Source organism: Bos indicus x Bos taurus, chromosome 1 (genome assembly GCF_003369695.1).
Source record: "Bos indicus x Bos taurus breed Angus x Brahman F1 hybrid chromosome 1, Bos_hybrid_MaternalHap_v2.0, whole genome shotgun sequence".
NCBI lineage: Eukaryota > Metazoa > Chordata > Mammalia > Artiodactyla > Bovidae > Bos > Bos indicus x Bos taurus.
Genome location: NC_040076.1, coordinates 60236566 through 60263673, shown reverse-complemented (window position 1 = coordinate 60263673; position 27108 = coordinate 60236566). Strand labels below are relative to the sequence as shown.

The 27108-nt window shown below is 39.9% G+C and overlaps 1 protein-coding gene across 3 annotated transcripts in view; it reads left to right on the top strand.

Moving 5' to 3' along the window:
- Positions 1-26837, top strand: part of LSAMP (limbic system associated membrane protein) — a 713009-nt gene extending 686172 nt beyond the window's left edge. The window contains exons 8-9 of one of the 3 annotated variants that reach the window (XM_027525501.1): positions 13105-13137; positions 18669-26837. In XM_027525501.1, the coding sequence (XP_027381302.1) occupies positions 13105-13137; positions 18669-18766 (131 nt within the window). In that variant the 3' untranslated portion in view covers positions 18767-26837. Of the gene's footprint in view, positions 1-2479; positions 2593-13104; positions 13138-18668 lie in introns of those variants that run through there. The other 2 variants (XM_027525630.1, XM_027525557.1) reach the window with 2 other exon arrangements.
- Positions 26838-27108: the final 271 nt, after the last annotated feature.

The window sequence follows — 27108 nt, the reverse complement described above, 5'->3', positions numbered from 1 at the left end:
TACCCACCAATTCAGTGACTTAGACTCAACTGTTACAGGTGGGCCACACCACCAATTTGGACCCATTGTAACATGCACTTCTCTCTGTTGAATCCACTTCTTGTTTTGCTCTTCAACCGTTTCATTCTTCCTTTTGCCGTTTCCTAAGAAGTTCTTATTCTCTCCTCATTAAAGTTTTCTAGCCAGAATAATTCTGAATTTATTCATGCTCTTATTTAAAAGTTCAAAAGAAGCTTGGAAATCTTAACCTCTCTTAGAATTTACATTGAGCTTCAAGTGAAATGGCTAAAAACCATATAGCATCAATTTAAAGGTAGGAGAATTTTTAGTACTGGGACTCTTTCCTAATGCCTTTTCCTGTTTTCCTAGTCTGGATCGGCCTGCATCAGGCAGCCTTTCATGGTGATCCCCGCACTTAAACTTTGCTGTGCTATTTAGATTTCTATAGCCAGCAGGGACTTAAAGATGAATATATATAATTTTTGAAAATGCAAGCTCCCACTAAATTTTAATTTGATGGAAATATTTCTCTTCTATGAGCTTTATGAGAAAAAATATCTTTCAAAGTAACAATTACATGTGGGGATTAAGTTTAAGTAATTGACAGTCTTGTCTTTTTAATTAAAAGGAATAAAGCTGCCTAAGAAGAGCTCAAAGAGATTTGCAGCAGAAAATACTGGCTTGCTGCCCCAAAGGGTGACAAGACCAGGATCTTGAATGGACAGAAAATGCTTATACAGGTCCCTTTGGTCTTTGGAGAGCACCCCCAGGGGAGCTCACCCTGGTGTTTGCATCAAGTGTGACATTTAGCAGGTGGGTAGCGATGTACTGGGAACTTCCAGTACATCACTACCAAAAGGTACCAAAAGGTAGCTCAGACAGGAAAGAATTTGCCTGCAATGTAGGAGACCTGGGTTCAGTCCCTCAGCTGAATGTTAAATAGCCATGTACTTTGAGGAGAGTTGCTGAGTGTAGCCAAGAAGATGGTCCTTTCTTTGGAAGTTTTGCTCTAGGTTCAGAGAAAAGGTCAAGAGTCCTTAAGATCAAGTGGCACTATTTAAGAGTCAAAAAGATGTATGTATATGTGTAATGGATTCCCTTGTACAATATAAACTAACGCAACGTTGCAAAGCAACTATGCTACAATAAAAATGAAAAAAAAAATAGGTAGAAAGTTTCAAAGGAAAAAAGTCAAGAAAGAACACATATTCTTCCAAGAATTCAATCATCAGTAAAGTCTTGGCTCCTGACAAATTTCATAGGATAGCCCCGCAAAACTATAATCTTTCATTTTAGTCTGCCCCTTGGCTCCCTCTCTTTCTTTTTCACCTGAAATTCTTATTTTTGTTATCTGTATTTCTTGATCTTCTTTTTCTCTACATTTTCCACCATATTCACCTTGCATTTTTAATACACTGTCTCTTTGACATCCTTCAAACAAAACCAAAGAAAAGGTTTTGATGGTGTTAGCATTCAATTCTTGACACTGGATACCACCCAGGGAAGCACCACAAAGCCATTATCCCATCTATCTGGAGAGGCTAGATACACATGAACCTTCACAACAACCTCCCTTTTACAGTCACTCTGTCCCCACAATGGTCTTTAATCATCACAAGTCATTTGTAGGCATTAAATTAAACAAGCACTGCCATAGGGGAAAAATCCCCCAGCTTAAGAGGTCCCACCTTACATCTCCCCTTGTACACTGCTGTGAAGAACACACCTGCCAAGTCAGGACACAGCGTGGCATAATGAGCTTGGAATTCCAATTTAAGGTGTTCATTTGTACCCAGATATATGATGGGAGTAGGCAGACCACTCACTAGGACTCCACCGAGAATCGGCAGCTTATATCCACTGCAAATCAGTAGGAGGAGAGACCTTACAAGTCATTTATCATGCTTCCTAATTGGACCCTGGGGACCTGAGAACTGCCATAGTTTATTGCACTATTTTACTCATCACACTGCTGGTTGTAAAAGAAAACGCTTCCCACGTTTCTGTAACACATATGTACGTTTTAATAGCTTGACATTACCACTAACAGAGTATCTTTGCTATAAATCACAGCTATCAGTCCACTCTACTTTATCCGCCCCATACTCACAATGGAGATTCTTCTGTTTTAACCACTTACCTTCCAAACCTTGTAGTTCCAGTATGACTTTTCTTTTTTAACTACTTAAGAGAATCTTGTTTGGGGCAACCGTAGCATCCTGTGGTTTAAAAAAAAAACAAAAACAAAACAGATAACTGTGCCTTGACTGAGTACCCATCCCATGCACCATCCCATCCTCTGTAGCCCGCAGGACACTGAGCATCCCCACCCATGTGCTATGTTGGAAAGTTGCTTGGCCATTCTGAAGTGCTTTCTCAATTGTACATGTGAATGTTTGGAGGGCAGAAATGACTAAGGGAAAAAAGGAACGTAAAAAAAGCAGTAGCTTTCACTTCTCTTTGTTGAATCACAACTTAGAGAGTAACTTGGGAGATGTGTTCTCGTCCCTGCAGTTCCTGAACACAGGTAAGTTCATTGTGGAAGGTTGTTTACTTCATGTCACAGTGCTGAAATAGACGGCATGCTCTCACCCACTGGAGGTTGGTCTTCCCATCTGTCATTAAACGAATGCATCACTTTCTATTCTGCCTTTAAATGTACTCTCCACTTGCCTTCGCTCTGTAAAGTTCCTTTTTTTTCTGTTCATGTTTTCTTTTCATCTGATTTTCAACCATTAGGAACACCAGAAAGAAACCTCATTCTTGATGGGCAGTGAAAACTAGTTTCTGGCCCAGATGAAGTTTATTTGACAATACACAGTATTTTGGTTACACTATTCATTCCTTCAAAGAAAAAGTACCATCCTAGTACTTTCTATGTCAAGCTCTAGCTCTGAGCTAGGTACTTGGGAAGTGCTGTGGGAAGAAGCCAGACACGACCTCCACAGTAATAGACCTTACAGACCTGCCCGGGCAGTAGTTGTTGATGAGCAGTTACGAGAAACTTTGCTAAGTTGAGGAGACCTGTGTGGTCTATGGAGAACTCAGCACAGGGGCACCTTAGCTAACCTGGACTAGTCAGTTCTCTTACCAGTGAAAGTGAAGTTTAAAATTAAGGCAGAAAGAAGAGAAGGTAGAAAGGAGCAGAACATCCCAGGATTGCAGAGAATTAGAATCCAGAGACAGCTCAACAGTAGTGTCTAAATAATTTTTTAAATATGGGGGAAAAACCCACATTTTTTTCCTAATAGTTTCTTACTTTTCCTCATTTGCATCTAGCCTGTTTAAAAACAAAAGAAAGGTGATAAACCAGTGGAGTTAAAAGAGAAGAGATGGGCATTACTACCTGTTACACATTTAAGATAAGAAAGAGCAGCTGTCAACTTGACTACTGTGCGGACATGTGTGGATAGGGTATACTATGTGGTAGGTGGTGTTACAGAGGTGAGTTTTCTGGAGGATGCTGAGAGCCATTCTCTATCAGAGCTTCTAGAGAAAGCTTTTAGCCTCTCAACAAGGAGGCTTGACAGTAGGCTTTTAAGTTAGTTGTCGGGATGGTCAGGTCAGTTGGAGCCATCTGTGTTTTCCAGGAGCTGCTTGCTCTAGAACCTGGAGGTATATTATGTCTCAAGTCAGTGACACAGCAGGAATTACAGATAAATCCCTGAGGGGTCCTGGTGCTCCCAGTAGTAAAGGCATTGCCAAGGTTCCAAAGCAGAACCGCCTTCACCAAATTCTCTGCCCTGCGGCGGTCAGTGCTATAGACACAGGCTCTGGGGTAACTCTGAGCATACCACTGTTTTTTAATCCCTTATCTTCTTATTTGTGAGAGCCTTAAAATCCCAGGAAATCTCACAAATTCACTTATCTCAGCATTCAAATTCCACAGCGAGTTACCTTGTTTCATGGTATTTGAATGTTTTTGGTTTCAAACATATGAAATGAAAACACATATTACACGGATTAAGGCCAGTCTTGAATCCCTTAGAATTTAAATCTAAAATGTATTCTGAAACGGATCTGCAATTCACAATTTAGAGCATGGAAACAGAGGGAGAAAACCAGACAGGAGGCAAATCTCTAGAGACCTACACAAACCTGTACTTTTAAAATCCTTTTTTAGCAAGTCAAATACATGAAGGCGCAGAAGGCTTCCAAATGTACATGAAATTATGTCTTTTCAACTGTAATCTACTTTGCCCCAACAATAAGTAGATTCGGGGCTAGGAAGTAGCTCTTTATGAAATTGGATGACTGTTCTTTCATTCCAATGAGGACCAAATGCCAGGATTTTACCCACAGGTGCAATGGGTGTGTTATAGGCACAGGAGCATAAGCATTTGTTTCTTCTTTAAGGCAAAGAGTTCGTGTCTGGCTCTAATAACTTACTGATTCAAAAAATTTACTTCTGGAGTTTTTCTATCTTATATGTATTTTTAGGTGGAGTGGCCCAGAGAAATTCCTTTATTAAACTTACCCCATTGGGCATTCTCTAACATTTTAATTCACTGATTATTAAAAATTAAACCTCTCAGGCTAAATAAGAAACCTGCAGGATTTGAGCAGGCTGACTTGCTTTAAGAGACTTAATGAAACCCTTCCTTTATGCTGGGAGTGCTTAGTGATCCTGTACTTTCTGGAACAGTCCGTATCGCCATCAAGCAGAACCTATAGCAGTTAAAGTCAATTCATGTACCTGTACTTACTCCACAGAGCAATTACTTCAAGTGTGCAGTCAGAAGGACCTCATAAACCCATATAATACATATTTTATTGCATTGTCATTTCATGCTGTAAAGACAATGTTCCTTATAGAAATTAGACCTCACCTATCTTAGCTTCTCTTTAGTTTCACTAATACCAGCCAACTAAAAAGTGGCGGGGAAAACTCAGTCTCCTTGTAATGATGTCAACTCAAAGCTAAAGAATCAGAAAATTATTATTTTCTTTTCCCCAGATTTAGGGGATTATTTTCTTTACCCCAGATTTGTTTTTATAAATAGCTTTCCATTCTGATAATAAATGTTATGCATTTTCATTATGGAAGAATTTTAAAATATATGAAACTATAAAGAAGAAAATAAAGATTACATATAATCTCTCTCCTCAGAGATAACACCATTAATATGATAGAAACAAATGTTTTGTCTGAATCTTTGAGCTGTCGATGTATTATAACATATTCGAGTGAAAACACCTGACCGGTTCTCTGCGTTCTGCCCCTCTGAGGCTGGCCTAGCCCTGTGTCTTGCTCAAGGTCACAGAACACTCAGGTTCAGGAGTCCCTGCCCCTCAGGCCACCGCCCACTCCACAGGGACCAGGACACCCTCCGCTCTTCCTGGTCCTGAGTCTAACCTGACTCACCCTGCAAGACATTTCCACTGAGTCACTGAACCTCCTACTTTCTCTCTCTAAATTGGGGTATAAGACAAAGTTATCTTCTGTTTAATGAGATGAACTTTTATTTTAAAAATATTTTCTCCGATTCTCTTTCGTATAGAACATAATGGAGGGTTGGTCCACTAATTGATGAGAATAAGGAATGATTCTCAATTATTCTATTATATAATGAGACGTTATATCAACATTAATTTTGATTTGGGTATACTCATTCATTCAACACCGAATTATCACTAGAATATCCAGGGTGGCAAAAAGCTTGATACATCATTCATGTCTCTGACTCACTTTGAAACAGCATCAGACTATCTGAAGTCCATTCCTGGTCATGGTCAATGATCAGAAGCCCCTAGGAGTATTTAAAAGTAAAGTGTAGGAGTCCTTTCTGACCCAAATCTAGCCAAGGGGGAGGCCAACTTGCCTTCTCAAATATTGATGACATGCTGAGCTAAGACTTTTTAGTTTCCCCAGCCAGTCTGGCATATTTCCCTAGTTGTCAGGATAGTGACTGGCCTATGAACTCGGTCAGAAAACAGCTACAACCTTAAGGTTGAGGATTAGACCTATTTCTCTATGTTGGCTTTTCCTCCAGAACCAGACCCAGAATGATCACTGAGATTCTCAGAGAACATTACTCTATAAATATTAGGCATTAGAGTTTATACAATATGGATATAGTACAAAAGAGAAAATTAAAACTCTAACAATCCAAATAGAAACCACAGGCATGTTTTTTTCCTATGTCAAAAGGAAAAATAATAATAATTCTTGTAAGTAGAAGCTGCTAATCCCTAAAGCCTCCAAGTAGAGCGGAGAAACCATTGAGAAAGAAATTAACAACTTTCAGAGTGTGGCTTTGAAAATTGAATTAATAAAAATGTCCCCCTTTTAAGCCAATATAATAGGAAAGGTTCTATTTTTTTTTTAAATTGGCAAAAAAAAAGAGCACAAAAACACATAAATTCCCATGGAGGACACTTACAAATGTTATGCTTCAGGTCCTCAGCATCAGTGAAGGAGCAAGTGGCACAGGGAATATTCTTAAATGTTTATTTTATTAAACTTCTTAATGATTTTAACTCTATCCCTCTCTCACTTTTCCCAGACAATTGGAAGATAGCTCCCCTGTTGAATTCGGACCTTCCCTTTCTGCTGAACATACATCCTTATTCATTCTGATACAGGAAACAAAAAAAAAGTCCAGTTAGTTAAGTCCGCTAATATGTTATTTTCAAAACCCAGGGCTCATCAGAAAGCTTAAAAAGAGTTGTGCCATATGCAACAGAGAACATTTCCTTGTTCCAGTGACTGTGGCAGGTTGAAAAGTGAGCCTTATGTTCAAATAAATACCCTGGAATTAGAACAACTGTGCAAACAATACAAACCCTCCAACTCTATGTATCCTACCTGTGAACTGGAATGAATGCTTATAAGCAGAGGATTAGAGGTAAGCTGTCAGAGCACTAGAAATCAATTCTTCTCCTCATGGGTTTGTTGTACCCTCACCTCCTCTCCCAGATAGAATTCAAAGAAGGAGAAATGTGGTAACTCTTCATAAATATAGATACAGAAATTTCCTCAGGTAGTGAGGGAGTCAGACCCAACTGAGCGACTTCACTTTCACTTTTCACTTTCATGCACAGGAGAAGGAAATGGCAACCCACTCCAGTGTTCTTGCCTGGAGAATCCCAGGGACGGGGGAGCCTGGTGGGTTCTTGTCTATGGGGTCGCACAGAGTCAGACACGACTGAAGCGACTTAGCATTAGCAGCAGCAGCAGTGACAGAGTTAACTGTAAACTGTAGAGCTTCCAATGAAGCATCTCTTACCTTCACAACACTCACTTTAATGGCAAGAGACCTAGTCCTACCGCATAGTGACAGATGAAAGGTAAGAAGAAATCTTCTGGATTTTGAAACAAACAAAAAAAAAAGCTTGGGTTTTTGTTTTCTAAGGTTTAAATTTCATGAGGATATTTATAAATAAAGCTCGGTCCTCCAGAAAATTTTCTACCTGCCAGGGATTTGGAGACTAATGAAAGAACCTCCTGCTGTTGCTGCTGCTAAGTCGCTTCAGTCATGTCTGACTCTGTGCGACCCCATAGATGGAAGCCAACCAGGCTCCCCGATCCCTGGGATTCTCCAAGAACACTGGAGTGGGTTGCCATTTCCTTCTCCAATGTATGAAAGTGAAAAGTGAAAGTGAAGTTGCTCAGTCCTATCCCAGTGTTAGTGACCCCATGGACTGCAGCCTACCAGGCTCTGCCGCCCATGTGATTTTCCAGGCAAGAGTACTGGAGTGGGGTGTCATTGCCTTCTCTGAAGAACCTCCTAGCCCCTTATTATTCTTTAAATGACTGTGAATTCCCAACAGTCATTTTGCCTCTGTGTTAAAGCATGGTGGTTTCAAAGAATAATATTTCCCCCTACCTAGAATTTTAGAGGGCAGCTCTTAAGGTATTGATGGATTAATTCACTCAGTCACTCATTCATTTATTCATTTATGTATTCAGACACTTATTCACCCAATCTACTGAATACAGACTCTGTGCTGAAGAAATAGTGAGGCCAAGGCTACAGTAGTGAACAAGGAAGACGTCCTGCCGATGAGCAAGGCCCACTCAGCTCTTTTTGATGCTGTGTGTGCTGTGCGCTAAGTCGCTTCAGTCGTATCCGACTGTGTGTGACCCTATGGACCGTCGCCCTCCAGGCTCCTCTGTCCATGAGATTCTCCAGGCAAGAATACCAGAATGGGTTGCCATGCCCTCCTCCAGGGGATCTTCCCCACCCAGGAACTGAACCTGTGTCTCCCTTGTCTCCTGAATTGGCAGGCAGGTTCTTTATGACTAGTACCACCGGGGACATTTGTCTCACACAGCTGGTTGTAAAGAATCTGAAAGTCGAAAGTCAAAGACAGATTGGCATAAATAAATTTATCAAGGCACTTGCCTTTTCTAGTATTAAATTCTTTTCCCCATTGCTGCCTCCTACACCCTCATCAGGAGCTGAGATCTAAGCATATGACAATAATGCATTCACAGAATTTTAGAACTTTCTTTGTGCTTGAACCCCCTAAAGTTTTGTCCATTGTACTGCTGCTGTAGATTTATCCTTTTATTTCATTGTTCAGACTGGCACTACCATGCTTACTTGTTAAGTCTATTTGCTGAAGCTAAATTGACATGTGGAGAGAAGTCTTCAGGAGAGGCATAAAAATGGTAGTTGTCAGGTATATTCTAATGAGTATATCCAGGAATCCCTACAGAATTGGTGTCCCTGGCAAGGCAGTTTTACTCAAGAACTTGAGAGCGCCTTCATGTTGGAAAAGAAAGAATTATTGTCAGTTGTTAAGGACCAAGAGTTGTGTTTTTTTTTTTTCTTTTTTTTGATCTGTAATAGGAAAGACTCCTTTTGAAAATAACAAAGATAATTTTTTCACTACTGCCACCTGGTGGACAAAGGTAATTACTTTAGACGGCGCAAAGGCACATGTTTAGTATTACCACAAGATGGCAGCATACAACCAACTTTTCAAAGAGCCCTCCTCAAAAATGTTCAGAATTTTGCTCCTCAAAAGAGAACGGTCTACTCCAACAGAAGCGGATGAATAAGACATAATAATACAAAATAAAAGTTACATTCTCTTTTTTCTAAATACAAATGGAATTCCAAGTCTTAAGATCGTTGGTATTTCACAAACTATGTCATTCATTGCCATAGGGAAGACTTCCTAGACTTTTAACTGGCAGTTTGCTTTTTAAAGATAACTTAAACAAGAGTATATTTTTTATCTGATTTTTAAAAATATTTTCTTCATAGAATGTAAAGTTTGAGCAATGTTTTTGAATTCTTTTGTTAAATTATTTTTAGTCAACTAGTAAGGCAGTGTCCATTCCCATTTAGGACATTCAGACTTTTGCTCAAGTCTGTTCCCCTTTACTGGTTAACCTATTGCTAGTTTTCTCCTGACCAAAATGCTCCCTAATCAGTCTGCTTCGTTATCACTTCAGTGTGCTAGAATCTTGTTTTGTTCATCCGTAGTGCTATAGATTAAAAAAAAAAAATTTTTTTTTGAAACAGTACTGGCATGGCTAACTTTGAAGATCTGTTTTTCTCTTTTTCCACAAAACTTTTCCTGACAGTCTCCTCTGTAAGCAATTTTTACCATAAATCTGACAACAACAACTCTTATTTATTGAGCAATTAGCATGTGTCTGGCAGCATTCCAAGCAGAGTATGATAATTATCTAAGTGATCGAACAAAGCTGTTGTTGTTTAGTCACTAGGTCTTGTTGATCTCTTTTTCAACGCCATGGCCTGTAGCCCGACAGGCTCATCTGTCCATGGGATTTCCCAGGCAGGAATACTGGAGTGAGTTGCCATTTTCTTCTCCAGGGGATCCTGCCAACCCAGGGGTTGAACCTGGGTCTCCTGCATTGACAGGCAGATTCTTTATCATTTGAGCCACCAGGGAAGCCCCAGAACAAACTTACAGGAAGCTTTTAATTAAACTTACTTTACAGTTGATGAAACTGAGGCAAAAAGAAATGAAGTGATAATTTCTAGTTAAGCAGAACTGTTGGTGTCCCTGCCTGCCTAGGTTCTTGAACAACTGCTTGGAATTATTCTATGAGACCTGGGATGGACCATGGGAAACCTAAGGGGTTCTTTACACGAAGATGATCCCATCAGGAAATCTAAACCCCTTAGGGTGAAGAGCATCGCTCTGTGACCCTGAGCTACTGCTGCTGCTGTGCTCAGTCACGTCTGACTCTTGCAACCGCAAGGGCTATAACTCACCAGGCTCCTCTGTCCATGCGATTTCCCAGCCAAGAATACTGGAGTGGGTTGTCATTTCCTTCTCCAGGGGAGAAGAGATCAAACTTACATCTCTTGAGTCTCCTGAATTGGCAGGTGGATTCTTTACCACTGCACCACCTGGAACCTTGAGAAGTCCTTATAAATTCTAAAGAATGATAAACCAAAGAATTTGAGCAAAGAAAGAGGAGAACTTGTACTTTGCACAGGAGCAGAGCCAAAGTTTCCCCAGTCAATACTGAATCATATAAATGTCTCAGTGATAACCCTAGAGTTATGTAGGCTACACTTACTCAGCCCTGCTATCATAAAAATTCCAGAGGGGTATTGTGAATAATGGACAGAGTTCTGCCTGGAGAAGTGGGAGCCCTGAATTTCAGTCTCAGCTCTGCCTCTTGCTGTCTGTGTGACCTTGGGGAACTGATTAACCTGTCTGGGCCTCATTTTCCTCATATTTTGATGAGCAGTTCTCTACAGAGATTTTGCAATATTTGAAAGCAATATGCTGATTTTAAAGAAAAGTTGTGAGAACAGGTATTATCAAAGAAAACAGGTGACAGCATGTTTAATACACAAATGAAACATTGCTGGTCAGGTGATCTGTGTGGTCAACAGGTGGACACCAGCATTTTAAGTCTTAATAGAATCTGACTTCACTTCTAAGTTGACAGTGACCTCAGTAACTGGCTTCTGCTAGAAGAGGAGCAGAAATCGTGCTCCAATCTTCTGAATGGACCTCCATCCTTCTGCAAATAATGGACTAGCTCGTCAAGGACAGAAGGGCAGATGCTGATGGCTTTGAGTGTCTTCAGAAGTGTACCAGCAATCATGGTATAAAAGAACCTTCACACACCCCCAGCTGCCTCACCCCACATCTGTCCTCACTTGTGGACACAGTTTGCTCTATGAACAGCCCAGCAAATGCTGAATAGTAGCCAAACATTTTCAAGACTTTGGATGCTAGGACAGTGGTGCCCTTCTTATAGCCATCATGACTATACTAGAAAACATCAGGCTGTTTGAGACTTCTCCTTGTGATATCCTTAAATCATAAAGGCAAAAGGAAAATCTGCGAGGGAGAGGATTCCTAGATTGCACTGAACCTCCAAAACTTTGCAGACCTGATTCTGAAGCTCAGACCCCTTTGTGCTAAATCAGAGGATAAAGATTTTAGCTACTCAGACTCTCTGTTGTTTTACAGAGTCTCAGCTCCTCTGTTAGAAGGATGCCTGGCATATCTTTATTCTTCTCATATTTCAGTGATTTGGTCCATTGTGTACTCAGAGTGCCGTCATTCATTTGCTGTGCCAACAAGGGGGCAGTAACAGATACAGTTCCTGCTTCTGTGGAACTCACAGCCCACTAGTGAAATAAGCATTCATCAAAACACCAGACAAATACATTTGAAATTAAAACTGAGATGAGTGTTGTGAAGGAGAACAGAGCTTATAATAGAGGGACTTCATTTTACCAAGGAGTCTAAGGAAGATTTCTCTGTGGAATATGTAACTAAATTTTGAAGGGTGAGTGGGATTCCTAGTAGAGATATCATCAGGCCATAGACCCCACGACAAAGAAAACGGGGTACCACGGAGCATCAGGAAGGTTTGTGGGCTGGGACACCGGGATAATAAACATCTCCACATGAGATGAGGCTGGAAAGGTGAAAGGGCAGAGCCTTGGATGGCATGCTAAGTATTTTGGTCTTTATTCTGGAAGTCATGAGAAAGCATAAGCCAGTTTCAAGCAGGATGGTGAGGTGACTGGGTTCCTAATCTGAAGCTTCTTTTTCTCTTCAGAGTCCAGGTCACTTTATGCCCTTAGTGAAAGCATGCCACTCAGGAATGCAGGGCTGTGTCCTGATCCTCACAGAGAATAAAACCTATGTCCAGCTTCCATGGTTTGGACTCCTATATCTGATCAGTCATCCAGTTGGTCCTGAGATTCAAAGTATCCTATGGAAATTTTCCATATTTACTTCTAAATATCGAGGAGCGCTGTGCTTTAATTGAGCAAGATACTTAAAAGGGAATCCAAGCATTTTACCTATAGAAGCTCTCCCAACACTGAGAGTTATTAGTAGATTCAACAAGTATTTATTGTATACCTGCTACATGCTGGGTTCTGATCTAGGCACCAGGGTACAGTGGTTGACAAGATATGCACTGTGGCTGCCTTCATGGAGGAGAGAAACTGAACAAGCAAGTAAGTCAATGTGTAACATGGGGAAAAGTAGGGATCAGGACTATTAATATTAGCAAACCAGGGTAAAATAACAGGAAGTCACAGAGGATACCGTTTTTGAGAAGATGATGGGGGAAACCCTTCCTGACATTTCAGCAGAAATCTGAATGAAGTGACTGAGCTGGCCAGGCAGAGGTCTGGGGAGGGACATTCCAAGCAGGTGCTAGGGCAAAGGTTGTAATGTTGGAAGGGATTTAGTGTATTAGAAAAAAAAGGTAGAAAGGAAAAGGAAAAGGAAGAAAGGTAACCGGTGTGAGCAGAGCAAAGCAGATGCAAAAGGGTAGAATGGGGTTGGGTGTGGGGAGGCAGACACAACCTCTCCTTGGCTACATTGCAGTCAAGAGTCCTTTCATCTGCCATCCTCAGAGATCTCGTACTCGTCTGCACTCATCACATGTTACATCAAGTACCTGAAGCTGCAAATTGCTTTTGCCACCTCCAACCGCACATTTGTTCCAACAAAGCAGTCTCTTTCCATGTACCTTTCTTTCAGTCTCTACCAGTGTGTGTTCCTCTGAGCGTGCTCTTTCTCCTTTCCTCTCGTTCTCCTTGCAGTGGAGAGTACCAGACGACCTTTGTGCTTACTCTCAATTGATTCAGAATTTTTTACCTGTTTTTGTTTTGCTAAATGTTTCCTTTTTAGAAATTGGCACCACCGTGCACTTCAAGCAAAAAGGTATGGTTCTTATTTCTGATTCCCTTCTGTATGTTAAAATTGAGAGTCTGCAGCAATACATTGGAGCCTTCTACATGTGATTATTCCCTATTGATAATTTGTGATAATAATTTCCATAACACATTTGCCACTATTTTTCCCAAACTGTGAACTTTCTCATTTACAATAAGTCTCTGATCCAACAATGACCCCTCTATTGCTTCTGACTTATTCATTTTTGAATCTCTGGAACTGAGCAAGTTATTCCCTCTCCCATTGTCCTTAAGTTCCCTTGGTTAATTCCTGCAGAGCTGCACTTCTGGAAATGTCCACTTCCCAGTGTCAGGGCTCTCAGTTGAGACAGAGAGTCCACTTCATCACCCCTCGTTGGCTGTTGAAGCAGATATATTGCTCAAGGAGATAGAGTAGGGTCTCCAAAAATGAAGAACTTGAGCATTCCCTATTCCCTCCTGCCAGAACCTTCTCCCATACCCTGGCCCTGCCACCCTATACCCAGGCTGCAGGGACATCTGGTAACTGCCTTTTTGTGCTGTCAAACTGCCTCATGTAGCTCTGTCAGCCACGTGGCATGTGATTCACACACTTTCCCCTACAAAGACAATATAGTCAGGTCAACACTTCATGACATGGACCCTAAGATTCAAACAATTACCAATTCTGATGTGTTATCTTTACAAGACCAACAGAAATCCCTAACAGTGTCTGTTCCCATACCAGAGTCATGGAAAAATCTATGTGGCAGGCACCACCCTGCATAAATTTTCATGGCCACCCACTTGGATTGATAAGTGTCTCCTATGAAGACATCTTCTTGTCTGAGTGTCAAAGGGGCTAAAGCTACCAAGATCACTCTCAAGAGTGAAAACCTATTCTTATGGTCCTTAGACCCAACCAGGCAGTGAGCCTCAGAGACTGTGGACCAGCTTTGTTGGTTATACCCAGGAAAGGGCCAGCATCTAGTTTATGACCAGTGCTAGCAAGCCCTCACAGAATGCAGCAGGGAAGACGTGACCAGAAATACGTATATAGGATCAAGATTATTTGGGACAAGAAGTATAAACTGCTGTCCTCTTCATACCTTCTTCTCTCTGCATGCCACGATTGTCTATTACATTTGAATCTTAAGTAACTGGTGTTGTTAGAACACAATGATACCACAGAGCTTTGGAGTGGAGGGGAAAATAGAGCATCCGATTTTTTTTTTTTTAATTTCAAAGATCAATGAGAAAAATTCATAGTGTCACTCAAAGGAAAGTAATGGCCTAAAGTTTCAAGATTTTGCAAGTCAAAATATTTGATGTTGTTTTGATGGAAAAAGTGTGATAATTCCAACTTCATTGTGAGAATACTCCAAGACCGTTTTTATAGAAAAGGGAGATAATGCATAAAGCATTGTGGAAATGGAACCCAAATTTATTTTCAAGACACACTGCTCAAAGAAAACATCAGTATACCCCCTCTTACAATTTGCTCCAGGCCTAGAAACTACAGGCTCTCCTCCCCAGTGGATTCCTTCACGCAGAGGAAGCTGTACTGACAGAAAATGATCAGCAGGTGGCACCAAAGTCAGTCTTTTTCCCTTTTAAATGTGGCTCCAGGCCACTGAGGGGACCTCAGCCTGGGCATCAAGATAATATCTAAGAGACGTTTAGTAGATTATTTTTCTCCTTTGTTTAACAATTGTTTTGCATATTGTTTATGTTTTTATTTTAGTCGTTTTGTCAATCCTTAATAATTCTAAGAAGAGTTTGAGCTTAAATTCACCTGGCCCTTCTTTTCTTGTATGGCTGAACTATGTTCTATCAGTCTTGCCCTTAATCACCAATTCCCTTGGATAAGCATTGTCCTGGCAAAGTGCCGTCCGGCCTTCACCTTGATACAGAGTCTCAACTATCTTTGGAGTTGAAAACCTTGACCTGATGTGTTGACTTAAGATTCCCACTCCCGCTGCAGCTAAATTTTGCACTTTTCATGTCAAACATTAAAAGCCTTGACCCAGTTCGCAAACCAGTGTCTTTGATCCAGAGGTATTTCATGCCATCCTGTAACATAGACTTCCAGAGTTAATAACAATAATGACAATCTTGTTATTGTTGTTCAGTCGCTAAGTCATGACTGACCCTTTGGAATGCAGCAAGCCAGGCTCCCTGTCCTTCACTGTCCCCCAAACTTTGCTCAAACTCATGTCCATTGAGTTGGTGATGCCATACAACCATCTGATCCTCTGTTGCTACCTCTTATTAAATGTTTACTAGATAAACACACATACACATATATACATATATATAGGATGTGGCTAAATACCAAAATATGATTTTTTTCTGTTATGTGAAAAACATGTAGCAATTTTTGAATTGTGGTTCTATTTGCCCATCTATTCTTAAGGCTAATTTATGTTTGCAGACTCTTGCTTTCATTATATCTGTCAGTGTATAAAAGCACTTGCTGAGTGTGGCCATCTGGTATGGGAAATAAGATTTATCATTTGCATTTCCACAAATAAGCAGAAATTTCATAACTATGAACTAAAACACAATTAATGATTTTGCTGATGATTCTTCCCTGAAATAGCCATTAACTGAAGTAGTCTCCTATGCAGTCATATATACACGTATCTGTAATTGTATACACACTTGTGTTGATTCCCCAACTATCACAGGTTACCCTTGTTTTTCTCAAGCCTATTTATTTACTCTCAAAACCAATTATGAAAAGAGCAAGTCATATAAGCACATCAAATAGCTATATGAGAGCACTTAATGCACTTAATAAATAATAATTGATAGAGATGAAAATATCTTTCAGAGAGCCACAAAATATATTTCAATTATGTGGTAACAATTCTATTAGAGATAAAATTAAAGATTATTAAGAGTCACACTAAGATTCCCTATGTATAACATAGAATAGCATGTAAGAGTAATAGCTAATTGTCAACTTTGTGTGTTAAAATACCTTTAACATGTGTCTATCATATGTGTATATGAGTATGCATATAACAAATACACTTCTCTTGGCATCTGCATATGTATGTGTACATACATTAGCAAGAATGTTATATGTGAACATGTGTATCTAGGTTCATATATGCATATATCATATTTTTCAGTGATGGCATTTTTGTTTTATCACATATTTACTATCCTTCAAATAAAATGGTTTAAGACCAGACTTCCCCCAGGTACCACTCAACTCCAAGATGTCTGAAAGATAATCCAACCTGTCTCAGCACTAAAAATGAGATTAAGGAAATAGGCAGAATTGAGTCTGAAAACCTGTTTTCAAAGGATCCCTGGGGCAAAACAAAAATCATCCTTGCTTAACCCTGTCTGGCCTCAATTTGTGTGTAGTCTTTCTCTGTTTGGGAAGCATCACTGACACACTAATCCAGACAAACGTGCCACAGAACTTATGACATCTAAAGCCCAGAGAGAAATGAAAATGATGGGGGACTGCATTGCCATCAGGCTGGGGGCCCTGGCGAGGGGCCGTTAAGGGAGCTTAACGGTCCCCAAAGGCCAAAAAGAATGATGTGTGTGTGGGGGGTGTGAATTAGGAAAAACACTGACTTAATATTTAGATTCTAGTGCCTGGTCACCATTACTAATCAGGCGCTTTATGCAGAATGCATAATCTTTTTGATCCTTAATTCCTCATGTAAGGCATGAACCTGAAGATAGCTAAAGTGTCTTATTAATATAATCCTGCAGTCATTCAGAAAACTTAAAGAATTGACTGGATATTTAAATCTTTTATTCTGTGTTTCCATTGCTCAACACATAATAACACTCAAACACTCATTTTATACTGTAACTATGCTATTCAAACTTTATATATATATTATATATTAAGTAGCATTTTTAATATTCTCAATAAGACATTTCAGTTTAAAGAAAAAAGATCTATTGAAAATCATTTTTTTCAAAGATAATGGATACCTTCCTGTTGCTTTGTTGGTTCTGGGCTACTGTTTTAAACAAACCCAGATTTCATTTGCCGAATGTTTGACAGGAGACTCGGGGCACCCCTTCACCACATAACCTCACTGCGCAGCAGTGACAGGCACAGACTCTAGAGTCAGTCACTGGGGGAAAGCCCAGCTCTCTGCTTACTGTGTAAACTCATGTGGTGAACTTACCCTCTCTGTGGCTCCCTTATCTCCCTGGAAAGCAGGGTTCACTAGAGGACCTGCCTTGTAACATGGTTGTGTGCTTATATTTGTGAAGCATTTTTAACAGGACGTGTCGTAAGTGCTATGTAGTTGTTTCTTGGCTGTCTTTGGTTGCTGTTGTTCCTATAATATTATTTTTATTGATATGTGAAACATAGATGGGAGAATATTCTTATATTCAACATTTTCCCAGTTATTTTATATCTGACCTGGTATGTTTGTAGACAATTTTGGAAATGTTCACATGCCAGAGGATGCTTCCATTGCACTTGCACAAGTACAAACACCCACACTCACATACACACTCATTCACACATACTGATCTCCTTAAATGCCCTCAAAACTTTCAACTGACCCATGGTTACAATGACACCATTTTTTCCTTTTGAATGTCATGTCTAAGCATACAGTCTTAAATCCAAAAGTCTCTGTTGTGAAAAACTGTTTTCCTCTTGTAATGAATCTAAATGAACAGAACTATACAAAAGGAGGAAATGCAACAGGCAAAGCGTAGGAGGCAAGCTCTAGACCTACACTCACTGCCTCAATTCTTTCTGTGTAAATACACAAATCCCTCACCCACTCTCTTCTCCATTTGCACACCCACATCCCCCAAATTCTTCTACATTGGGAAAACTCAGGTTGGCAGTGGGAAACCCACAGATAACCCCTCCAGGATGAATTCTGGGCAAGTTCAAGTCTCAGCTCTGCTCCAGTTTGGACCTGCCTGGCTAGGTTTGTTTGTTTTTGTTGTCATCATAATTAATTTTTAGTGTCAAATGAAGGGTTTGGACCAGATGACCCCCTGCTGCTGCTTAAAATCCCACCATGAGTTGACTTATTTTCTGCCTTGCAGCTAAGGTGCCACCCAGCCAAAAACGTTACTTTAAAACAATTCCTCTCCCCACTAACAAATAAATAGCCACTGCCACCACCACCACCCCTCCCCCGCCCCCTTGAGAAGAGAGCATTACAGACTGGTTCCACATTTTATTGATGGAGATACTGTGGTGAATCAGCTGGAGGAGCCGGTGTCTGGCTGCTGAAGGACCCTCAGCAATGCTTGGAATCTTAATGAGTGCTGACATCCCACTGCTGTGCAGACCAGAGAGTGCAAGATAAATTTGGGTGGAGAGGAGACTGATCCAGCATCATACAAGATACCCCTAAGATACTTATAGATCAACCAGAAGGATTTAGAAAAGATGGTGAGTCCTTCTTAGACTGTATATAAGTGCCCAGACTTTGAGATGCTGGTACACGGCCCAGTCTTACCTCTGAAATAAGGAGCAGTCAGTTGTGACATAGAGTGGACTGGATGTATTAATAATTACTTTCTTTTCTCTCTTTTGCACTGCAGGACCTGGGTCGGTGAGAGGAATAAATGGATCTATCAGTCTGGCCGTACCACTGTGGCTGCTGGCAGCATCTCTGCTCTGCCTTCTCAGCAAATGTTAATAGAATAAAAGTTTAAAAATAATTAAAAAAAAAACACACAAAAATGCGTCACACAAGATACAGAGCGAGAGAGAGAGTGAAATGGGGGGAGACTGTTTCTTTCACAACTTTGTGTGTTTATAAATGAAGGGGGAAATAAGAAAATGAAGAAGAAAATACAACATTTAAAACAATTTGAAAGTCCATCAATAAAAATTGAAGTATAATTCCAGGTGGGAAAAGTTCTACCAAGAAATGTGTATATCTAAGCAAATGTAGACTGTGTAAAGACTCCATCAATTAAGGAGATTTCATGTTATAAAAAAATGACAAGTGAAGAAGTACCAGATGGGTATTAACCCCCCACCACACGCACACACACACACACACACACACACACACACACACACACTCTTTATCCTTCCTTCAGCCTTTTTCATCTGCGCGGAAAGAAAAAAATATGGTCTTGCCTTGGTGTTTATACTACCAACATCATTTTATTCTGTTTTTTAATTTGAGCTGACGCATAGCCATTCAGACTATCAATGGAATCCATGCTGGAGTCCTACCTGACTCTTTATCTGGTTTTCCTGCTTCCACTCTCCCTCCAACTTTTAAGACCATCTCCGTGTTCGATCTGCCCCGCATCCCTGCGCATCCGCGCCGGATATCTGCTCTTAATCCTCACCCCGGCCGCTTCCCTTCACTCCCACCCCTTAACCCCCACCTCCCAGCACTCGTCATGCCGCAGATGCTAGAAAGTGCCATTTTAATTCTCTCCACTGTGCGCGCGTGCCGTCTCTCTCTCTCTCTCTCTCTCTCTCTCTCTCTCTCAACGTGGGTGTACGTGTGTGGGCGTGTGCGCCTCTCTCTAAAGCATGCCGAGGGAATGGTCCACGTGTACATAAACTCATTGTGCTGTAGATACTGTCCCTCATTGTAATCTTGAGATGCGGCTATGACGAGGCGCTGGGGGCCGTGGGAGGGGAAGGAGGCAAGGAGCAGAGCCGCTCCCCCATCCATGGCTGTCACTGCACCTCAGCGTGTATTTCAGACCAAGCTGTGCCCCACCTACGGGCAGATCCTCATCTTCCTCCCAGTCCAGTCATCAGAACCCAGTCCAGAGTCACTCAGATTATCACTGTCAATGAAAGTGCCTACTATTGATGGGGTGAGCAAACAGTAGAAAGAATCAGTGATGCGGATAAGGTGACCTAGGACAGAAGTTTCTGATTTCACTCTGTTTCACGAGTGAGTCTGAAGGATTCATGTGCTTCCCAGCTTTTGGCCGACTTGGTCCTGCTCTGCCGCAGCAGTAGCAGGTATGGAGCAAATCCCCAGAAGTGGGAAGGTCTCCAAGGGTTAAGTCCTAGTGAAAGGATGCTGAGCCACGCGGAGATCCTTAGCAGCCCTGTTATGCCCCCTCTCCAATCTTCAGTTAACACTGCATTTGCTCCCATGGATTTCCCTGAGCAGAGATTTTTCCATATTTCAGATAAAATACAGTGAGCCATGAGCAAGGCAAGAGAAGTACAGATACCCAGGTCCCTACTCATGTGGTAGAAATACTGTGCCAGCCCCAATACAAGCATTGGCCATAACAAAGGGGAAATCTACTCCTTGTAGCTGCTCCTTTGCAGCTCTGTCCTGGTGTTCTAGGCTAATACTTGATTTGATTGCCCGCATCATCTCCTCTCTCATCCATGGATGGTGTTCACAGCACTGCTGTTGATAGCACTCTGTCCTTATCCTGCACCAGGCCACTAGGAACAGCACTGTATTCCATCTTTCCAACTTACTCTTGGCTTCTTGTCTTCTGAAAAAGATACAGTGGGAGATATGATATTTAAGTTTACATATACAAGAGACATCTTATTGTTAACCCTGATATATGAGTTAGCTCTCAACCAGAACAGCTGAGAAACTTGTAATCATTTAGGCAAAAGCTATATACATACCACAAAACTTGACATCACCACCACACCAGAAGGATTTTCTTAGGAAAAGCCTTACAGAGAGAGCTCCCGGTGTGTAGATCTTTGTCAGGAAACCAACCGTTGCTTTTACTTAGACTAATAGGCATTGGAAATGGCTCATTAGTGAGAAGACATAGGATTGTTATTGAGGTCACAGTAGAATGTATTGCAGCCGAGCCAAATATGGTACCTCACCAAGTCTTAGAACCTGGAAAATGGCTGTTATATGATGTAAAACAGGAAGCTTCATAACTGCAAATCAGAAAAGGAAGGAAGAAAGGGAAGAAAGAAGGAAGGGAGGAAGAACTAGAAAGAAAGGGAGTGAGGAAGAGAAAAAGGAAGAAAGGGAAGGAGTATAGAAGGAGAGTGAAGAGGAAGGAAGGAAAATAATAAATCTGAAATTTATCTTGATAGATTTTATTAATTGAAGGCTCTTTGCAATGAGTCTCATCTTTAAAGGTAATGATCTCCTGATGAGTGGTACTTTTAATCTCTTCTAGGGGATTTTTTAAAAGCCTATCACCAGACTTCTTTTAAGATTCTGCAGTTTAGACATGAAACAGAAGGACAAATTGGACTTGGGAGTGCATAAAAGTATTTGTGGCAGATCCTGGCATAGGACCAAAATTCTTATCCAAGATGGTAGCTACTTAAACATAGAGAAGGTGAGCCTTGTTCCTAGGCAGCATCAATTTATTGACAATCAGGGATTTCTCTAACAATTTAGTCTTCTTAGTACAGGAATAAAATCTTATCATCCTTGACGATCAATATTTCCTATATTGAAGAGTCAACCACATCCTTAAGTGGAAGCTTTAGTGGAGTGCATGCTAATTTAAAGATACATAAGAAAAGAAAAGTAACAGGAGTTAATTCAGTTTAGTATCAATTTCAGGAACAGATCCCCATGGCATGTCACGGATTTTTCATCACACATCTAGATTTCTTATTGCCTCTACCCTATCCTAAGGACAAGGTCTTGGCTTTATAGAAGGAGATTCTCATTGAAAGGAATGTCTTTGCCTTGTCAGCGCCATTTGTTCCCTGAATTTTATTAAAATGGTCCGTATATTAAACGTAATTAAACATGTATTGAATATTGTGGTGTTTGCATATGTGATGTTTGCATCTCTGGTAGGATCTGGGAATTTTGTCCTGTCTCCCGTTTCAGAGCAATCATTGACCCCAGAAATTTCATAGGTTTGAGGATGTTTTTGAGCAATGTGAAAAATGGAAGAGAACATAGTTTGGAAAAGGGTCAGGTAAAAGGTAGAAGCCAGATTACTGACATCGAGATAATAAGTTTAAACATGGGACTTCTTGGAATTTAGTTCATCACAACGTGATAACTTTCTTCAAGACTTTTGTCCGTTGGTAATCAAAGCATGAAATCCTGCAATGAAAAGAATCAACTGGCTGGAAATAATATACTGAGAGGAGTGAAATACATCAATTAATCTGAATGGCTAACACATTTAATATCCTTTGTATGCAAACTGAAACTCCACTCTTCATAAAACAAAATCCTGAGACCTGACTTACAGTTAACCAAAGCAGAAATGACCTTGATGAAGGGTCCTTCCTGAAGAATGAAAACTATCCTAGGTTTTACAACTGCAAAATTCTTTCCTCTGTGCAGTTGTTCATCAGAAGGTTTTGCCCTATTGGAGGAAGTCTTACTAGTTTGGGCACAAAACATCCCTCTGCCCTGAAAGAACTAAGGCTTAGGGATAGGTCCTTGCTTTTTCTGATGGGAAGAATTGTCCCACTGACCTTTGCCTTCTCTTCCAAGTCAGACATCACCTTTGCCCTGGGCATTTTTTTTTTTTTTTTTTTTTACTACATCTTCAGACAATTTGGGCTATTCATAGAGACCTTGTAAAAGTACTCGTGATTTTCATGTTATTGGAGGACAGAAACAAAAATCTGTTTCTCCTCCAAAAATGGACTTACCTCCTTTGCACACAAAAACTAAACTCCTCAGCATGAAAATATTTCTCAGTTGTTACCTACTGAGTTATTAGCTTCTTAACTGTTCCAGAATCATAGGTTCCATCCCCAGGTTGGTTGTGGTTTGAATGTGTCTATTGGCTTGCATCCCAGAATTTCCCATTTTGTTTTTTGAAGGTCTTAAATTATTTGTGGAAATATATATATATGTGTATGTATTTTTTTTAACCTTATCTTTACAGATGCTATATTTGCAATATTGTATGTATTATAAACCAAATCTAGAATAATGATTTAAACTTAAAAGGAAGAAAAGTATTGAATTTGGTTTTAAAAAAGAGCTATACTTCATTTTGAAAGACGTGGAGCCCCATTTTTCCACACTGTAATGATTTGTTTGAAAGGAATTTGCTTATGGATCATGTTCCATGGGAATAACCATCACCTTATTTTAGCTCTTCGACTTCATAAATTTTCAACCTGTATTTAGCCTTGATTTCTAATAAGTATCATTTTTATAGATATATAAGTGCAATGCTGTTATCCGACCTACAAAACAATTAATATTTTGAAGACAAATATTAAATATACCACAGAAACAGCGAAGACCCTGAGTTAAGAAATGTAAATCCGATTTAGGAAGTCTTCTTTCTTAAATGTTTAAAATATTTCTTCTCTAGTGCATTTGCTCTGGTGGAGTAAATTTTCTATAGTAGTTGGCATAATATCTGTAAGTGTCTCACTAAATGCAAAATGAAGTTTACGTTTATGTGCATACAGTGGAAGAGAAGTAAACCGTTCTCGTTTGCAGCTATGTTGTTAAATGTGGCCACGTGATATGCAAGAAAGACTTTATCTTCACCCAGCAACCACAGCAACCAGTGCATAACTAACCCGCTGACAAGCTAGCTGGTGTTAACGTTAGGTGTTGGTTTAACATTTACACCAGCGTAAATGTTTATGGATATTATGGAAAATTTATTTTAAAACCTTGATTTCCTTTCAGCGCATTTACATTCTGTGTGCTGATTAATAAATTAGGCACCAATCATGTGTAAATCAATGTAAATCGGTAGTTTATGTACATAATATAAACTATGTAAACTTCATTTTTCATGCAATGCCCAAGTTCAGCTAAACTATGAATCTGAAAGGAAAAAAAAGCAAATAAAAATAAATAAAAACCAAAGCCTGTCACAGGTCAGAATGGGATGAAAGATGACTAATGGCCCAAACATAAGGTTGTCTCAGCAAAAGGAAGCAGACCCACAGAACTGTTATAAGCTCGCATCCTGCTCTGTTCCCAAGAGGTCACCTCTTTGTTCCTTCAGGACCTAAGTGCTGACTTAGGACTTAGGAAGTCAGGACTTCCGTCCAACACCTACCACAGCTGTCCCACCTGACCCCAGAGCAAGGGAAATGAAGAGACAGGGAGGACAGAGTTTGAAGGGCTCATGTGTCTGTTACATCAACTGTCAAGTGCTTTTGTTGTTGTTGTTACTTCTTGCTTACAACCTAAAGTCTTATTTCAATAGCTCCAAGGAAAGTAAGTCACCTATATCTTGATGAGCACAGTATTACTCAGTCTTTATTTTCCATTCAACAGAAACTTTGGGGTAGTTTCTTCATCATCTCAATCCTAAGAAATTAAGGGATATTGAAAAATGTTACGTCCTTGAGAAATATCTTGCTAAAACACTCTAGGAAAGAATTACTCTTGCTTAATCTGGTGGATCTATTACCTATATTTCTATACTGACTATTGCAAATGAGGACAGAATCATTTTCATTGAGAGTATCTCTCTCAGCATGTTCTCTTGAAGTCTTTTTGAAGTGTCTGATGTGTTTAACAGAATGACATATATATGTCTTCTATGATCAGCACAGCTGGTACATAAGGAGTCATCAAAGAGATCTCCACGGATCACATGAATTTTTTGCAAAGACTGTTATCGAAAGAAATTTGGGTCAAATTAATATTATGCTTAAAGTATACTCCTCTACCCAAGACAAATGACAACTTTATAAAGCGAAGTAGGTGGAAAGTGGATTGGGAGTCAGGAGAAATGAGTTCTAGCCCCAGGTCTGGCCTATAAGCAAGTCATATGACCTTTGGCAAATTAGTTAAACTTTCTGAGTTTTGATTTTCTCATCCTGAAAGTGAGAAATTCGAATGATTTCTCTAAAACCTCTGCCATCTCCAAACTCTCTGATTCTGAATAAGAATTGAATCTTCATGTAGCACTATGCCCAGCTTGTCATTCTAAGCAGCTATTTGTTGTTTCTGGTTTGATCTCTTTGATCTAGTTTGATCTTCACTTCTTGGAACCATCCTTCCATCATCTCCATGTCAAAAGCCAAAACTTTCTAGAATACAGGGTCCCTGGACTGGTTCTATAATTCTCTCCTAATCAAAATTTCTTAGTAACCTAGAGAAGGGACACATTCAAATTATACCGATGGCGTTGAGAGAGCTGGAGTTGTTTCTTTAATTGAAATGTTATAAAATCTAGCTGTTGGACTATATTCTAATAATCTTTCATAGGGAGAAAATAGCCAGACTAGGTATTGGTCACATAACTAGTGAGGAAGTTGTTCATGTAAAAGGAAAGGAAACATCAGTCTTCTCCTCCTGGGCCAAGTGCCTCGTGATAGTAAATGGTTGTCCTTGAAACCTCTTTGCTTGTGCAGGTGGCCATAAGCAAGTGATCCCAGGTAGGTTCAAAAGTCTGTTCTAGGAGAAATGAGCAAGATAATATATTTTGTTTTGGAAGAAACATCTCATGGCATAAGTTTCTCTAAATTTGACTTATAGGCTATGTAGTCAAGTAAATGGATGGAGAGAAAACAAACCTCACGTTCACAAAATACAAGTCAGTACAATTTTAAAGAAACAAGTTGAAAACAAGACAAAAATAAACACATTTTAGCAGGTTACAGAGCTGAATGTAATAGGAGTTGTGAAGGTCAAAATCAAATGTAAAAGTTAAATACTCCAAGCAGAGGGTAAATAGGATGGTTTCTCAGGTGGTTGATGAGGAATTACTATCATGCACCTTGTTCTGGATGGCCTGAGCACAGGTGCGCTTGTCTTGACCCATCAAAGTATAGACCCACACTATCCTGGATGCTCAACTTAGCATCTGTCCAATGGTGGCTTTTCATGCATTGCTTAAGAGAACAGAAATAATATAAGTCTCCTGTGCATTGAAAAGCAAGGATTATTCATAACTTCCCAGCATTAGTATCACTTTATATAGATGACAATTTGCAATGTGCTTAGAGTAGGTCTGAAACTCTCTTTAAGTGGGAAAGTGACCTGCCCATGGATAACTCCCCACTTCCAGGGTGATTTCAGAGGCGTCTTTGAGTGATGCTCCTGGACCAACTCCTACAGCTATGTTCTTCTCTGCATAAGCCCTCTCTATGTAAAGCCAGGTACAGAGTGAAAATCTGTTTCTTCCAAACGAAGAAAACCCTTGGGACCACTCGCTTTCTGGCATGCAGCAGTAATTCTAAGCTATTTGGAGCCTTTACAAAAAACAAAAACTCCCTTACTTAGTCTTTGTTCTTTACTAGAGAACGTTAAAGGTTCATCCTGGTGAATTATGACCATGTTCTGCTCCCTAAGTATTTACTGGGAGTAGGAGAAGGGTGAAGTGGAAATTACAGAAGGAGAGAAGCATGGGAGAAAACCTCCAACTTCCTTCCCCGGCACTGGTTCACCCCTTCCTTCTCACTGCTCTACTGAAGGGTGTATAAATCCTGCTCTTGGTTAGAATTCTCCTTATTAACAGTGTTATATACATATAAATATATATATATAAATATATTCCTTTTTTCATCCCTGTAGACATAAGCAAAACTTTCCTTGATGACAAAAACTCATGGCCATTTTTTGTTTGGGTTTTTTGTTGTTCAAGGTTTTTTTTTATTATTATTTGTTTATTGGGGGGATTTTTTCCCTGGATACTAGCTCTGTGAAGGAAAATAAAAAGCGCAAGTGTGTGTTTAAACAAATTAAAATTAAAAAAGCTTTTTTCCTTTTCTTTTTAAATGTATTTGAATTCAGTTTCTCTCTTCTGTTACATTACACGTATGAATGCTCTGCTCTTCTGTGATCTTAAAACAAAATGAAATAAACGTGAAAAGGAGATGTGTCTTTATTGACCTGAGTCAGTGATCTTGTGGTTGACTGCACTGCTTCTTGGAAGTTTTTCCTGAATAATATAGAAATGAAGCCAATGATAATGAAAAATATGTAAAGGAAGGGGTAGACCAGACACTGAAGAATCACTTGAAGGCCCTCTATCTGTGTCTTTTCTGTCACCGAAGGGAATGTGGTATTTACAATAATTGTCTTCATCTCAGCAAAGAGAGTTTCTGAAAGTTTTTCTTTTCCTCCCTTAAAGGGATAATAAGAAATAAGCAGAAATT